This window comes from Nuphar pumila, chromosome 15 (assembly GCF_984573655.1).
Source record: "Nuphar pumila chromosome 15, dmNupPumi1.hap1.1, whole genome shotgun sequence".
Classification (NCBI taxonomy): domain Eukaryota; kingdom Viridiplantae; phylum Streptophyta; class Magnoliopsida; order Nymphaeales; family Nymphaeaceae; genus Nuphar; species Nuphar pumila.
In genome coordinates, this window is record NC_143263.1 from 41,264,259 (window position 1) to 41,277,762 (window position 13,504).

Consider the following 13,504-nt stretch of genomic DNA (forward strand, 5'->3'; position numbering starts at 1 on the left):
GATTCGATCTTGCAACGTTCCAACACAAGGTGACGTTAAACTCTGTTGGAATAAATCTAACGATGCTTCTTTCATAAAATCCAAGGCACAAACGCCAAGTAACTCTCACATATTCAAATGCATAAGATTTATGGCGTTGACGATTGTTACCCGAAACGCCTGTGATCAACTAAGCCTGGATTCCATCCGGGAACTTGTTGATGCCTGAAACTTGAAACCATGTTCAGGAGTCACAGGGATTTGTGACGTGGAGATGGATCAGTGTTGTAGGTTGAATGTAATTCAAATTGGAACAAAAAGCAATCAGATTCCACTTTTATTTACATGTAAAGAGCTTGTTTTTATAAGGTGGCAGATAATGAGCCTTAACATTTGATCTCTCTTTCAGACGAAATTGTAAGGTGCATCAGGGCTTAATTTTGTTGCTTAGTATAAGTACATGTAAAACTTTTTTGCCCGCCCCGGGTTGCCGAAGTGGTCAGAGTGATTTTTGGGAAGGTGGTGGAACCCCATATTGCTTAGAATCGTTTCCCGCTGAGATCAGACTGGTGGCTTGCCTTGTGGGTGTTCTTTGTGGGCTATGACACTCACTTGGGATTTACTATCCATTAAGTGGTCTCTGTTCTTAGGCATGTTCTTGGTCATAAAAAAAAGGAAAGAGAAGCCAGGCTTCAAGTTGTTGGGTATGGTGAACATAAGTTAGTCATTTTGTATATGATGTTACATTCCATCACCACCACACATCTCGCTTGATGGAGGGTGTGACAGCTCAGTTTTTTTTTTGGAAACGGGGTTAGGCAGACCCCTACCAGTTATACAATTATACCATTGGGTTTTAAACCTGCAACGTCCCAACAAAAGGTGACGTGCACAGCTCTCAGTTTTTATTGAGCCTAAGTTTATTGAATTTGGACATGGCTTTGGTGTAGCTTGAGCCGTCTTTAGGGTGGGTGGGTTTTAGCTGGTCCATGGAGAGCCCCAATATCTAAAGGATCAAACAGTTCAGGTCTGGGTCAGATATCAGAGACTGTTTATTCGGATTCAGTAAGAAAAACCAAATCCGAATGCTTATCCAACTTCGACTCTGTTGCTGCATTTTCACACCTGAATCCAACTTGTATATACTCTTGATTGGATTCAGGCTAAGAAAAGGCTCTATGCATACGAGTCCAAACCTAGTCATCTTATGTCTGATGAGATCCTACCTGAGACCAGCTTGCTTACATCTTTACACACTGTTTTGTAGGGCTGCACAATGAGCCAAGCTAGCTCCGGCTCTAACGGGCTTGACTCGTTTAAGCTTAGCTTGAACTTATCCAACTAAGTAAACAAGTCGATCTCAGGCAAGGGCTCAAGCTCGATGTAATAAAATGAGTTGTGCTCAAACAGATCTTCGAGCTTGATTAAGATCAATTAACTTGATAAAACTCGGCTCGTTTTAAACAGGCAGGGGAAGTGTGAAGGCTGTTTGATATCTATGTAGCAATGCCCAATGTCACAAATCTCGAAAGCTTTTTAGCAGTGGAAAATCTTGCAATAAATAACAAAAATTATTTTTTTTAGAAAAAGATTAGCATATCAAATTAGAAGCAGAAAAAATAAAATATGGGAAAATGTAAAAAAAAATTAAAAAATGTCAATATCGTATCAGGATCTTAATAAAATTATGTAACTTTAAGAATTTTATACATATCAAATATATTTTCTTTGGCATCTGAAGATGTCTCAATTAAATTGCAATATCTTCAAAATATTGCCGATACTTGTGAGTATGGCACTGACCTCATAAATATGAATACTCATCTAATTCAGAATTAGATAACATGCATTTATATTTGTGCGTACAAAAGCCATTGTTCCATCCTTCCCTTACCACCACGGGGTCGCCCACATGGTCAGAGGGGTGTTGTGAAGGTGCTGAGATGAAGGCACTGGATCAAACCCCACTGGCGCACGGGCGTATCCGTAGCTTTTAGAGGTGAGCCAAGTAAGGCAGGGTGGTCGTGGGGCCCCACCCGGGGTTTGCCTTGCTTCAGCGAGGGTTCCTCATCATCACACACACAAAAAAAGTTGCTTGTACATGCACAAAATAATGACAAAAACAGATAAATCGATATAGATAGATAATGTAAAATATATATGTGGGCTGTTTATGTGTCAGACCCGGTTGGGTACACCTCTTCCTGACCTGTATATGCAGGTATGGATCAACCCCATTGGACCCATGCCTGACCAATTCTTCCAGATCTCATGTGATGCTTGGCTGTGCCAATACCAACCTTCATGTCACTACCCATAATTTTGACTCCATGAACTGCAACTTACAGATCATATATATACCATGACATAATCCATGCCAACGTGGGCTGGACCCATGAAAAGTCCGTTCTGTGGGCCAGGTCTCACATATGATGCAAGCAAATTTGATATGAGTCAGATCCAAATGCGAATTAAATCCCATGAAACAGAGTTGAATACGGGTCTCATTTGTATTTGCTGATGCTATATCCAATAATAACACGTTGAAAAACATGCGGTTACATGTCAATATCAAAATGGGTTAAATTTTACTTGGATCCAGAAAATGACTATCCAAATCAGAGATGGAGTTTTGAGAAATATTTGATCAAACCCTAAAAATGCACACAGGGATCCTATTTTAATATCGCATCAAAAAACAATGCAGTGTGCAAATAGATTGAATTTGATCTGGATCCGAATTCAAATCAGATTCCATATAGCAGGGTTGAATTCAGATCTGAATCATATATGCGTCCTGCATGATCCATCTGTTGTACACTGAAAACTAAAGAACAATCGGCTCAAATATGATCCACATCCAACAGAAAATGTCAATCCGAAATTCACATAAGAAAATAGTAACAGCTTGGATATGGTTTAGATCTGAATTCTAAATAAATCGTTTGAAGCAGTGACGAATCTGGATCCGAATCATGAATGGTAATTTCAGATACAGTAAAAAAGACATTGAAAACATGAATTTTACATGTGAAAAAAACAAAGGGCTCATATTTGATCCATATACAACATAAAATGATGATCCCAATCAATGCTCAAATATGAAAAAAAACTAATCAAACAAGAAAATCACGACCCAAATCCATGCTCAAATACGAAAACTATCCAACCAAGTAAGTCCGGGCACACACTCTGATCCTATTCACATCCAAAAATAATGTGTCAGATTCTGATCAGAGATCCGACCTAAACCAACCCATCCTCCACCACAATGCCATTCCACCACTGACATATAGATTCCACTAATTCAAATCCGGACCATATTTTGGATCAATATTGGATCCTCCCATGTCCGACCCGTTTGGAAGCCCTAGATTTGGGTTTCCAGGGAATCTGGACCTTTTTGTGCGCGTGACAAACGGGTGTGCGTAGAGAATAACAGGTGTGCTGCTTTCCACAAAGAGTCAAGCCTGAAACAAGCGTGGCAAGTTTGGGACCCACACTCGACCCGGATCCAGCTCACCCCAAGGTGACAACAGCTGGGCCCACGACCTTTCTTCTCGCCCCTCATCCACCGGGTCGGACCCTAACCCTTATCCCATTCCCCAAAAGAGGACCATAATGGAAACAATTAATCCCTTAATCAAATAAACCCAAATTACTTTACCATTAATCCTATTTTTTGCACATTCTGACACTTATCTCTCCCTCGGCAGGATAATCAATTTTCCCATTTTTGAACTCATCAAAAAACAACTATTTGAGGGAAAAAAAAGAAGAGAAAAGGGTAACCTTCCAGTAAGCACCAAAATTTTAGTGTTAATTAATATATCCCACATAAAGTTTTCTTATTTTTCAACTCTCCTCCTCCTCCCCCCAACCAAGAGTAAAAAAGAAAGTTTTAGCTTGAGTTAATCAAATAGCCCCATGAGTTACCGCTCATTAAGCTTAGATGCTAGGTCATAAGTCATAAAGATACTTGTATGATAATTTTTTTTTGAAATAAGGCACGAGGACTCATATTTTGAAATTTTTAGTTAAATAAAAAATATTTTTGATATATAAAGTTCTTTCTATGTAAATAATATTGTGAATCATCAAAAGTTGTTAAAAAAAAACGGCTTGCCCCTTTTACATGGCTTATATCTTGGGGGTGACCATTTACCCATATAAAAGTAACTAAAATCTGCTTTACTTTAGACCTTGTCTTTATATTAATTTCTTTCATCTCGAGCAATAAAATTGATAGATAAATATGAGCTTTGTTTTACTCTAGCAATCTTTGATGAAACTCGAAGATATTGAGCATTTTGCATTTCTTGCAAATTCAAATGAAAACACATATTATGATTAAAAAAATAATTATATTTACAAAATGACAAGGCAACATGTTAATTTTGACTATATTTACCAAAAGGGTAGCCGACACCGAGCATAGGTTCGGGAGGTGGGTGTCACCGGCACGACAAACGTAAGTATGGCAGGCTGAGCAGCGATCAAGGTATTCGTGTCGGGTGCAGTTTCTTTTTGTGATTTAAAAAACAAAAACAAAAAAAGAGGTAGTAAAAAACCTCACAAATAATATTTCGTGGAAATATCATCTTGGTGCACATTTAAAAATCGCCCCCGATTTAGATGCTGGCGCATGCAAGTCCAGCTTTGATACAACTGGCGGCAAGCCATTACGAACTTGAGTTATGGGTTAAATCTTGGTCATATCGTGACACCAAATTGTTTTTTTCCCTAACACCCAATTCTATTTTTGGACCGTTCCTTCTGTCCATATATTAATCTCCCATCCCATCCTCACTCGTTCCATAGCTGTCACACTCTCTCTCCTTTTTATTTCTCTTTCCCTTTTGGGCGAGAGAAGATGAAGATGATGAATCTCTGCAAGAGCCTCCACACGTTTCTGGGGTTTTCTGAAGATACCAAACGCCCCAACGATGATGATGATGGTGGTGGTGGTTTCAGGAGTCCTCCTTTCCTTCTCAACGACGCCGATGGTGGTGGTGGAAGGAATCGTTGTTCCCTTCACCGTTCTCGATCTCTTCCGGCGGGGCTGAGCCTGATCGCCGCGGAGGTCGAGAAGCCGCGGAACGTGCTCGAGTCGTCGGCGGTGCGGCCCCCGGCCGGCGCCATCTCGACGGCCTCGGCCGCGAGGTCGGAGTTCTACCACAATGACGACGGGTTGGGGCTGCACCACTGCACGGAGGGCCTCGGGTGCGAGAGCTCCGACGAGACGGAGCCCGCCTCCTCTTCCTCCTCCTCCGGCGGGAGGATCGAGTCGGAGGTCACGAGGAGGGAGCGCGTCTACCTGGAGAAGCGGTCGAGGAGGAAGATGATATCGAGGCTAAGGCTCCGGGCAGAACTTCCCCCGCCGCTGCCGTGGCTGAGCACCAAGGGCCACCCGAGCTTCTTTCTCCGCCAGGAGCGCCGAGATGGCCGAATCCTCATGACAGAGATGAAGATCGACCACCACGAGGTCTTCCTCGCGAGCCGGCGCGACGGCCGTCTCACGCTTCAGCTGGTGAGCAAGCCGCCGCTGCCGCCCGCCCAAAACGAAGAGAACGAAGCTGATCAAGAGCAAGATGGCCATGAATCCAAAGAAAATGAAAAGAAAAAACCCGATGATCTTAGCAATGGCAGCAACGCCTCAGTTGCAGCCGAATACAAGGAGATAAAAGACAAAGAGGTAGACAAGAATGAGAAGAACGAAAGCAGCGTTGCTGACAGTCGCCATCTCCTTCCCTCGCTGAGCAGCAGCGGCCAGGGATCGTGGCGGTGCTACGATCGCGGCGAGCACGGCGATTTCTGGAACCATCGGTACGTCACGACGACGTAGTAGCAAAATGGTTTATTCTAAATCGTTTTGTTGTGAATTGGGATCGTTGGTGGGGTTTTGGCGATGGTGGTGGGTGATATTTCCAGGAAGATCTCGATAGAATCTTGCATGCGTGAGGAACGAGGGGTTTGTGATGTCAAATTTTGGAAATATTGGGTAGTGGGGGCAGTGGAGAAGAGGGATATATCTCTATTTTTTGTTTTTTTTTGGAGGGCGGTTGAATCGCGGACGCCCGTGGACAGGATGCGCGGGAACGTCCACTTACGTCGGCAAACTGGACAGGAAGCACTATCCTGTCCTGTTCATGCACCAACAATTTGTCCTTCTCCTCTGTGGACATCAAATAACCGTCCTCGGAACGCACCAATGTCGAGTTCCTGCATCTTGGGTTTGCATGGGTGCGTGAATGCACGTGGGGCCCATGCTTGGTGGTTCTCGCAGACGGACCGGGACGGCGATTCAAACGCGCTTGTGGAGGTGTGAAAGGACTAAGTTGCAATTTACGATCAAGGAGGTTAGTTTGGTATTGTAGAGAAAGTAGAGACGGAGGGAGGGAGGTACGGGAAGACAATAGTAATAAACAGTGAGGCGAGAGTGGTATAATTATTTTCTTATTTGGGGGTTGTTTAGTTAGAGAGTTGATTATGTAAAGAGTTGGATTTGGTGGTTAATTTATATTAGTTTATTTGTCAGGAAGATTTTTTTTTAATGTCAAGAAAAAAAAAGAGGACGGAAATGATCGGGTGCTCTCCCTCTCTCTAAAGCAGGAAAATGGGTTTCTCAAAAAAAAAAAAGAGGGTGTGGAATCAAATGGAGATAAAGATAGAAATGCTCCAACAAAATTCATATCCTAAAATCAAGGATTCAAATATCATTGGATGGTTACCAAATTAGTTTAGGAAGGATTTCCAAATCCTATGAAAATTCAACTCATTTTCTTTACACTTCATTTAGCTCGTTTTTACCGCTCTTGATGGTATGAGAGCAGTGAGGCTTGTTCTTGTCCAGTTTGCTAAGCTGACTGTGTGGATTTTACCTGTTTTGACAGCAGCTCATTATCATGGCCAGCGAGAACGGTGAACCTACACAGAATCTGTCAGGAAATGTAGTGCAGGTCGATAATCCTTATTTTCTCCTCTAACAATGCCTTGGGATCTTGGTTAGCGAGTCCTTTGATCGATGACAACCATCCGTCCTGGAGTTGTGCATTGACGATAGCATTATCAGCCAAGAACAAGATTGGCTTCATTGATGAGTCTCTGATGAAACCAACCCCATAGTCTCCTAAGTTTGAGGCATGGATCAGGTGTAACATCATGGTCCTGTCTTCGCTGTTAAATTTCTTATCAAAAGAACTCTCGAAATTAAAGTGTTTTCTTTGGAGAGACCACAACAGAAGAAGGAACGTTTCTCACAATCCAATGAATCACAAATTTTTTAGATTAAGTGTGCCATGATGCTTAATCAAGAGAATCATTCGATCGCCACTTATTATACAAAGCTGAAGGTTCTTTGGAATAAGTTAGCAACTCATATCTTGTTGCCCACTTGCACCTATTGAGCGTCCAAGTCCCTCCTAGAAATTTATCAACAAGAAAAGTTAATTCAGTTCTTAATGGGCTTGAATGAGTCCTATGCTCCCATTCACAGTCAATTCTTGATCATGGATCCGCTTCCTACTGTGCGCAAATCATACAATCTTCTTCTTCAAAAAGAACGTTAAAGACAACTCCAAACCACACCAAACTTGAAAATGAACGTTGCAGCTGCTGTTGATAGTTACGCCAATCGACCAATAATATCGGGTTCAAATGGTTGATCAGTCTGATATTTAAAGACGTGAAAGAGAAAGAACATTTGACCCAAGTGTAATCACAGTGGAAAGCTTGGGCACACGAAAGATAAGTACTATGAGCTGCATGGATGCCCCTCCAAAGCCAACACCACACAAAAGTTAGAAAGTTCGACCAATAACTCGATACCTCAATTGACGATGGAATAGTACACACATCTCATTTCTCTTGTACCTTTGGGTAAAACGCTTTCAATGACAAACATGGCAGGTAATCTTTTTGAAAATTTCAAGATTTCTCAATCTCAACTTTGGATTCTTGATACGGGAGCATTCGACCATGTGTTCCAACCCTTCTATGTTTTCATATTTTCATTCGCATAAAACTCCAACCATAGTCAAACTTCTTGATGGTTTACATAATCCAGTTACCCACATTGGAAAGGTTCATATGATGCCAACAATTATGTTGGATAATGTTTTTTGTGTACCGTCATTCAAATTCAATTTTATATCTATCCATAAAGTCATTACTTTCTTTCCTTCTTATTATCATATTAGGACTCTCAATCGATGGAGACGATTGGAGTGAGTAAAATGCATGAAGCGTTATATTATCTTGATTTGGACAAAAATAAGGTGGTGGTGATTTCTACCATTAGATCTAGTGATAATTTGGATTTATATCATTGGCGTTTAGGCTACATTTCTTTTGATAAGTTAAAAAATTTGTCTCTTACTCATGATTCAATTTCTTTTAGTCGTTGTTTGTGTAAAATTTGTTCTCTTGCAAAGCATACTAGATTATCTTTTCCTTCAAGCGAGACATGTTCTAGTCACCCATTTGATTTGGTCTATTTTGATATTTGTGGTGGATATTCTATTCTTAATCATTTGGGAGCCAATTATTTCCTTACCATGGTCGATGATTACACGGGTGTTTTTGATGATATACAAATCCCAAACCAAAGAAATCTTGCAATACTTCATTATGATGGTAAAAAATCATTTCAATACTCAAGTGAAAAGAATTGGATCGGATGATGGATTAGAGTTCTTTTCACATGATGTTCAAAGATTCTTAAAGGAGAATAAAATTTTTCACCAATGTAGTTGAGTTTATACACCCCAACAAAATGAATTTGTAGAATACAAGCATAGAAATTTAGTTGAAATGGCAAGACCCTTGTTATTTCAAACAAATTTACCTCATCAATTTTGGAGTGAATGCGTTCTCAATGTTGTATATTTGATAAACCATATTCCAATGTCGTCTTTAAAAAATAATTTAACACCTCATAAAGTATTGCATAAGGTCAAGCCAAAATACACTCACTCAAAACTTTTTGGTTGTTTATGTTTTGCACACAATATCTACCGTAAACACAAATTTGATCCACATGCAGGCAAACGTACATTTGGTGGATATCCATTATGACAGAAAGGATACAAGGTTTTGATATTGAAAAACAAGAAATTTTTGTGAGTAGGGATGCCATTTTTTATGAAGAAACTTTTCCTTTCAAATATGAAATACACTCTCAATCATAACACCTTGCCTTACCTGTTCCCATTTTGAATAAATCTCATAAGAAATTTGATTTATTTCAACATTTTCACTATGATCTAGAGGGAGAGATCCTTAATGAACTTAATGATATCGATGTTCAAAACTCTACCGCTCATCCACATGAATCACATCCAATTGATGTTGATGATGCGGTACACACAGGACATGATCATGAATTGCCACTCCTAACAGTTCCAAATCAAGTTGAATATCGATGATCGCAGAGGCAATGAAGTTGACCTTTTTATTTAAACGATTATCAATGTGACTTGGTCGCTCACAAGCTCATACCGTCATATGTCATTTCCTCTTTGCCAATTCCTTTCATTTTCTTTCGATCATAGAGTATTTCTTGCTTCGATTTCCAACCACCAAGAACCAATACACTACTTGACAACCTTAAGAGATGAGGAATGACGTGCAGCTATGTCAATTAAAATCCAAGCTCTAGAGCAAAATGACACTTGGACACTTGTAGATTTGTCCTCGGGAAAGAAGCCCATTGAATCTAAATGGGTGTTTAAAATCAAGTTCAAATTCAACAGGACTATTGAAAGGTATAAGGCTCGTCTTATCACCAAAGGGTACACTCAACAAGAAAAACTCGACTTCCATGATACTTTTACTCCTGTTGCAAAATTAGTCACCATGCGATGTCTTTTATGTGTGGTAGCTAAATTCAATTGATCGTTACATCAATTTGATGTTAACAATGCCTTCTTTCATAGACCTTGATGAAGAGATTTACATAAAATTGTCGTTTGGTTTAACACGTGAGAGAGTGATTACATAAATCCATATATGAATTAAAACAGACATTAAGGCAATGGTTTGCCAAAATTTCAAGTGTGTTAAAGAAGGCCAATTTTAAATAATCTTTAACGGACTATTCTCTCTTCTCTCTCATATCCAGAGACAAGCGAACATTTGTTCTTGTCCATGTCAATGATGTTATTATAACCATCAATGATTGAAACATTTTTTGAACAATTAAGCAATAATAATTGCATTTATATATTTGGATTAAGCAACATACACTTACAACTACATCTTTTTAAAAATGTTTAAAAAAGTTTCGAACACCAAAGATACTAATTTTTACATGTAATACATATGTATGTGTATGGTTTTTATAGATAATATATATTTACGTGTGTTCATTAGTACCTATTTTCATTAAAAGCCCTGTTAAGACACTGAGAGAGAGAGAGAGAGAGAGAGAGAGAGAGAGAGAGAGAGAGAGAGAGAGAGATTTGTTTAATCTAAAGATATTGTTGTGTTTTCCATTGCTTAGTTTACATAAAAGAAAACATGTTATCTTTTTTGAAAGAAAAGAGCTTTTCTCTCTCTCTCTCTCTCTCTCTATATATATATATATATATATATATAATATGTGGACTGGAGTATGAACCTAGATTTGCATGTTTTATTTTGTTTTTTGTTTTTATTTTACAGTAAGGATGTGATCTAAATGCTTAGTTTTAAGGCTTGTTTGAAATCTGGTAGCTGGGATGGGCGTTTATGCATTTGATGTTCCATCTTGGTCAATCCCGCTTGGAATCTGGTAGCTGGGGCTGGCGGTTATGCATTTGGGATGGGCGTTTGTGTAACATATAGATTGGTTCTCCAAAGTTTTAAAAAATCAATGGCCCACAACTTATCAAAATTTCTTGACTCAAGAAACGAAAAATATACTTTTATATCTTAAAAAAAAATGATTCAAATGTAAGATTGAGTTTCCTACTTTTCCCTATTAACTCTCTCTCCTCACACACATATATATATATATATATAGAGAGAGAGAGAGAGAAATTGGTTGCTGCTCACATCTTTGGTACAAAATGATAGTGTTAAATAGTTTTTTTTATATTCTTTTGGTGTTTTTTTAGCAGTTTCAATCCCATAAATGTGTTGGGCATGATGGATTTATGAGGAATCCACACCTGAATCATGTGTTTTTGATAAAAAAATGATACTTGTAGCCTTGAAAATTTACAAAGATTTTGGACCGTTGATTTTTTGAACCTTATAAAAACCCATGTATCAGAATAGAACAATTCAAGAGCTGATCCCTATAAAATCAAGTACATAGATCACATATATACGGTCAGAATTAAAAAATAAAATAAAAAAGGCTGAAAAATCCATTTAGCACATTCATTTCGCACCTAACGTGTGACCAGCTACAGATCTCTCTCTCTCTCTCTCTCTCTCTCTCTCTCTCTCTCTATATATATATATATATATATATATATATATATATATATATATATATATATATATATATATATATATATATATATATATATATATATATATATATATATATATATATATAGTGTATGTGTGTGTGCGCGCGTTTAGAACTCATTTTTCATTATGATCCCATTAGAACCCTAAAAAAGAAATCAGAGTTGCACGCCTTTTTGCTTAATACATGGACATCTAGATTCTGCATTTGAGATAGCTTATTTACTAAAGCATTGCTCTAGATCAAATGGATTTACAAAAAATCTTAAATATACTATTTCAAGTTTTACCATTGTTATTGATCTGTTGGTTTTTTACCTTTGTAAAAAACACATCTGAGCATGAAAAAGATCTAATCCAACGCCAAACTGAATTCTTGATTGAAGAAAAACACCAGCAACTATGGTTAATAAATACTTGCGAGAAAATTCGAGAATAAAGTATGTTTAGTAATAATCCATCTTTTAGGGCAAAAAACAGAATTTACTATGCCACTTTTTGAATTAAGAATTTCAGTCTACTTTGGAAAGCTCATGAAGTGGAGAATGATGGTGTGCCCCAAGTTTTGGTATGACCCTGTGCCCACCACCCTAAACTATGGCCTAGAAAAAAAGCTACAAATGCGATCGACATAGAGTGTTTAATAAAAAAAATACACGTTTTCAATCAGATCATTGTGATTTTCAGGGGCATAAAAAATTAACAAGTCAACTTGAAAAAATGTGATTCCAATTTGAATAAACATAATCCAAAGTATGATTATTAGCAAACACACAAACTATAAACACAGCCGTACGGTTGGATCGAGTGTGAAACATGTTCTTGACCCATCTGGATACATTGGGCCACTAAAAAACTTTGGGGCAAAACCCAACTTCTAGCTAGCTAACGAAGCAACGTAAGAATAGGGGTGTCAACCGGTCGGATTTGGTTCGGACCCAGTGAAACCAGACTTGGACTAGATTTTTTGGGTATACTAGATGAATCAGACTCAAACCATACCCGGTAAAATAATATTTTTTATCATTTTACATTGAAAATTTACGGGTCTTAATCGGTACTCAGGTCAGGCCTGGGTCTGGTATAAAATTTCATAAACTATACCCGGGTCCATGTATTAATCTTACCTTCTGGTCTAGACACGAGTCTTAATCAGATCTTCTTATTTGTCACCATACCCGGACCCTATACGGTTTGGCCTGGATCGGGTCCAGGTAAGCCTGACCCGTTGACACCCCTACACAAGAAGCATGCAAGGAAACATGTTTGTATTATGTGTTTGGATATTCTAAACCACAAAATCAAGATTTATGATATTTTTGGTCTTGCCGAACATCACAAACTGAACCAAACTTTGGTACATTGTTGGCCATTGATTTGACCTATATTTTGGACCAGCACAAGACCCTCAACCAACCTATATCAGGCCAAAGCTGGGTCAACCACTTAGTCATGTGTGTGCTATCATTGTCGAGTCGATCTATATTAAGTTTTGGTAAGGTGATAAAGGAAATGGACCTGGTATGAACTGGAGTTGGACTTATTTCTGGGTTAGAAATGAATAAACTCAACCCATGTTGATTACATTTCGGACCTACCAACCCAAGCCACTAAATCAGATCCGCTGGATATGCTCGAGTAGTTAGGGGTCCTAGAACGTTATTGCTGGGTCGGGCCCAAGCCATTGACAGACCTAGACTAGTATAGGAGATCAGATCTTGATAGGTAGATCCTAGGATTTTTGAAGAACATATATTCATGTGGGTATGTGTCAGATCCCTTTCAACATGAAACTGGAAGCCTATCATCAGGTGGGCATGAATCGAGGCATTATGGTTTGGATCTGGGTTAAACTTAGAGTGATCATTTGTACAACCATTTAATTAGTTTGGTGGCTAGTCCATCAGTTGTGCTTCTCGTGTTGTTTTTGGCGTTTGTCCATTTTGTTAATCCTAGACCCTTTTTTCTCTTGGAGTTGGGTGCAATATGATTGCACAAATATTTGTGCATTAAGCACTTTATTGCTCCCTTGAGCCCCACAACTGACAGGCTCTGTTCCCAAGATGGA

The 13,504-nt window shown here is 38.8% G+C and overlaps 1 protein-coding gene across 1 annotated transcript; it reads left to right on the plus strand.

The window, feature by feature from the left end:
* Nucleotides 1-4,852: 4,852 nt before the first annotated feature.
* On the plus strand, nt 4,853-5,824 carry LOC149815236 (uncharacterized). The gene has a single exon (XM_089990503.1). The coding sequence runs from the start codon at nt 4,853-4,855 to the stop codon at nt 5,822-5,824; it is 972 nt and encodes a 323-aa protein (XP_089846629.1).
* The last annotated feature ends 7,680 nt before the right edge of the window (nt 5,825-13,504 follow it).

Bases quoted from the DNA above. Each gene is read 5' to 3' on its own strand.
- LOC149815236 (XM_089990503.1), top strand. From the start codon at position 4,853: ATGAAGATGATGAATCTCTGCAAGAGCCTCCACACGTTTCTGGGGTTT.